The sequence below is a fragment of the Myiozetetes cayanensis genome, unplaced genomic scaffold (assembly GCF_022539395.1).
Source record: "Myiozetetes cayanensis isolate MyiCay16 unplaced genomic scaffold, myiCay2020 scf677, whole genome shotgun sequence".
Lineage (NCBI taxonomy): Eukaryota > Metazoa > Chordata > Aves > Passeriformes > Tyrannidae > Myiozetetes > Myiozetetes cayanensis.
Genome location: NW_026087939.1, coordinates 22,501 through 24,628, shown reverse-complemented (window position 1 = coordinate 24,628; position 2,128 = coordinate 22,501). Strand labels below are relative to the sequence as shown.

General features: G+C 61.7%; 1 protein-coding gene across 1 annotated transcript in view; it reads right to left on the bottom strand.

Moving 5' to 3' along the window:
* Window positions 1-1,035: 1,035 nt before the first annotated feature.
* LOC126651569 (uncharacterized) overlaps window positions 1,036-2,128 on the bottom strand; it is a 3,456-nt gene continuing 2,363 nt past the window's right edge. Inside the window, exons 8-11 of the mRNA XM_050337527.1 lie at window positions 1,980-2,128; window positions 1,719-1,820; window positions 1,302-1,404; window positions 1,036-1,082 (exon numbers count right to left, since the gene is read on the bottom strand). The exon at window positions 1,980-2,128 is cut by the window's right edge and continues 7 nt beyond it. Of these exons, the coding sequence (XP_050193484.1) occupies window positions 1,036-1,082; window positions 1,302-1,404; window positions 1,719-1,820; window positions 1,980-2,128 (401 nt within the window). The remainder of the gene's footprint in view (window positions 1,083-1,301; window positions 1,405-1,718; window positions 1,821-1,979) is intronic.

Sequence of the window (2,128 nt, the reverse complement as noted above, 5' to 3'; positions counted from 1 at the left end):
GCTCCACAGGCACCTCCCAGCCCTCAGCAATCCACACAGCAGCAGCACACGGGCAGGCCACACGTGCTGCTTCCTGGCTGGGACAGACCGTGTGGCCACCTCCAAGCACCAGCTTCTCAGGGATCCCCACAGCTCCAGGCTCTGCCCATCCACTCTGCTGCAAGCGTTGAGGCTCCAGCAGAACTCCCCAAGGCCAAGGGCCTTTGGGACACTTTCTCCTCCCCACTGCACCCCTGGGCAAGTCTTGCTGAGCACAAGGGCCCTTCTCCCCCTCTTCCCTTCTATGGACACCAGGCACTCAAAAAAACTTCCTGAGTCTCTGTCTTTGAGAAGAGGTAGAGATGTATTTCATATTTGATATTAGCCACTCTTGGAGCTGCTGCAATCTGGAGCAGGGAGCTGTCTCTCCAGCTCTTAGCATGTACAGTTTGGAACTGACAGCCCTGCGATGCCAACTCCGGTGTCCTTGCTCGTTCCTCAGGGCTGGAACAGAGAGGAACGTAGACTACCGGAATTTGGGCTTGGCTTTAGATTTTGGTTTTGGTGCGGGCTTCGGTTTCGGTTTTGGTTTTGACTTCTGGAAGTCCTTGATGATTTTCATGGTTTCATCTGCCCGCTTTGTGATGGCAGGGCTGTCAGCAGTCATGCTTTGAAGGGCTGGAAGAGAAAAGAATGGAGCCAAGATCAGAGCCAGCATCTGCAGGGCCCTGAGGAGCCCCTCCTGCCAGGGCCATCCCATCCAGCTCTTGCCATGGCCAGGAGGGAGCAGGGCCCAATGGGATCAGCCAGAAGGTGCTGCCCACCAACACCCTCGTGTCCCTGAAATCTGTCTCTGCTCTGTACATGCAGGGAGCAAAGCCCTCCACACTTGGGGCAGGATTGCAGCTCCCTGCCCAGGGTCTGTGCTCCTCCACCAGCCCCCACTGACAGCCCACTGCCCGCACTCACCCTCAAGGATGACCTCTGTGATGGACTCATCCTCCTCCTCCCCCTTTCTCAGGTATTTGGCGGTGATCCCTGGGAACACAGATGCTGTCAGGGCCCCAGTGGTGTCACAGCTCCCCCCCAGTGGCACTGCCAGCCTGGCCACACATCCTCCTGCCCTGGCAGGGCTGAGCCCGGGCCCTTCCCGCCTGGGGACGCCCCAGGGCTGGGCTGGCACAGGGCGGCAGCACCGCCAGGGCACTCGGGGCTCCCCAGCACAGCCCTGGCCGCATCTGCTGCCGCTGCAGCAGCCGGGGCTGGGACTGAGCTGCAGCAGCCGGGGATGGGGCTGAGCGGGCAGGGACCCTGTGGCTCACCTATGAACCTGAGAGCCATCTCTTTCAGGCGCTCCTGTGGGCTCTCCACGTATGGTAGGATCTGGCACATGAACTCCACCACTCTTTTCTTCTCACTTTCCACCTGCAGAGAGCGGCAGGCACAGAGGGAATGGTTGGCTGGGGCTCTGCCCCTTGGCCGGGCGCTGCCTGCGCCCAGCACTGGCCGCCCTGCCCCACAGCCCAGCTGGGCCGGGGCTCCAGCGGCACCCTGGCTCGGGGGCACAGGAGCTGCAGAGGAGCCCGCACGCCCCAGGGAAGGCAGCAGCGGCTGGGGCGCAGGCTGCTGTCCCACAGGGGCTGCAGCAGTGGGCAGGGGCACAGTGCCAGCCCCACACTCGGGGCATCGGGGTCTGGGGCTGTTCAAGACTGGGGCTGGGCCTTCATGGCCATCCTTACCAGGCAGTCGCAGAACCACCCGGGCTTGTCCGCCTTCAGCAGGTTCGTGAGATCCTTTCTCCTCAGGAACCTGAAGGCACAAATTGCCGCTTCCCAAGAGGCCTGCAGAGCAACAGGGAGCAGGACATGGCACCACAGCCCAGGCCACAGGACCCGTGTCCTTGCGCCAAGGCCACAAGGACGTGGGAGCCCAGCAGGCACCAGGGCAGGAGACAGCCCAGCCCCCTCCCACGGGGACACCAGAATCCAGAAAGTCCTCACGTCTGCCAGATCCTCGTTCTCATCATTTGTGAGGAAGAAGAGTGGCATCAGGCTCGGGATCAGGTGTGTCTCCAGCTCTTTTTTTCCCTCCTCCTCTACCAACTTCAACACCTTTCGGAAGAGGCGAACGGAGAGCAGTTGCACACGGA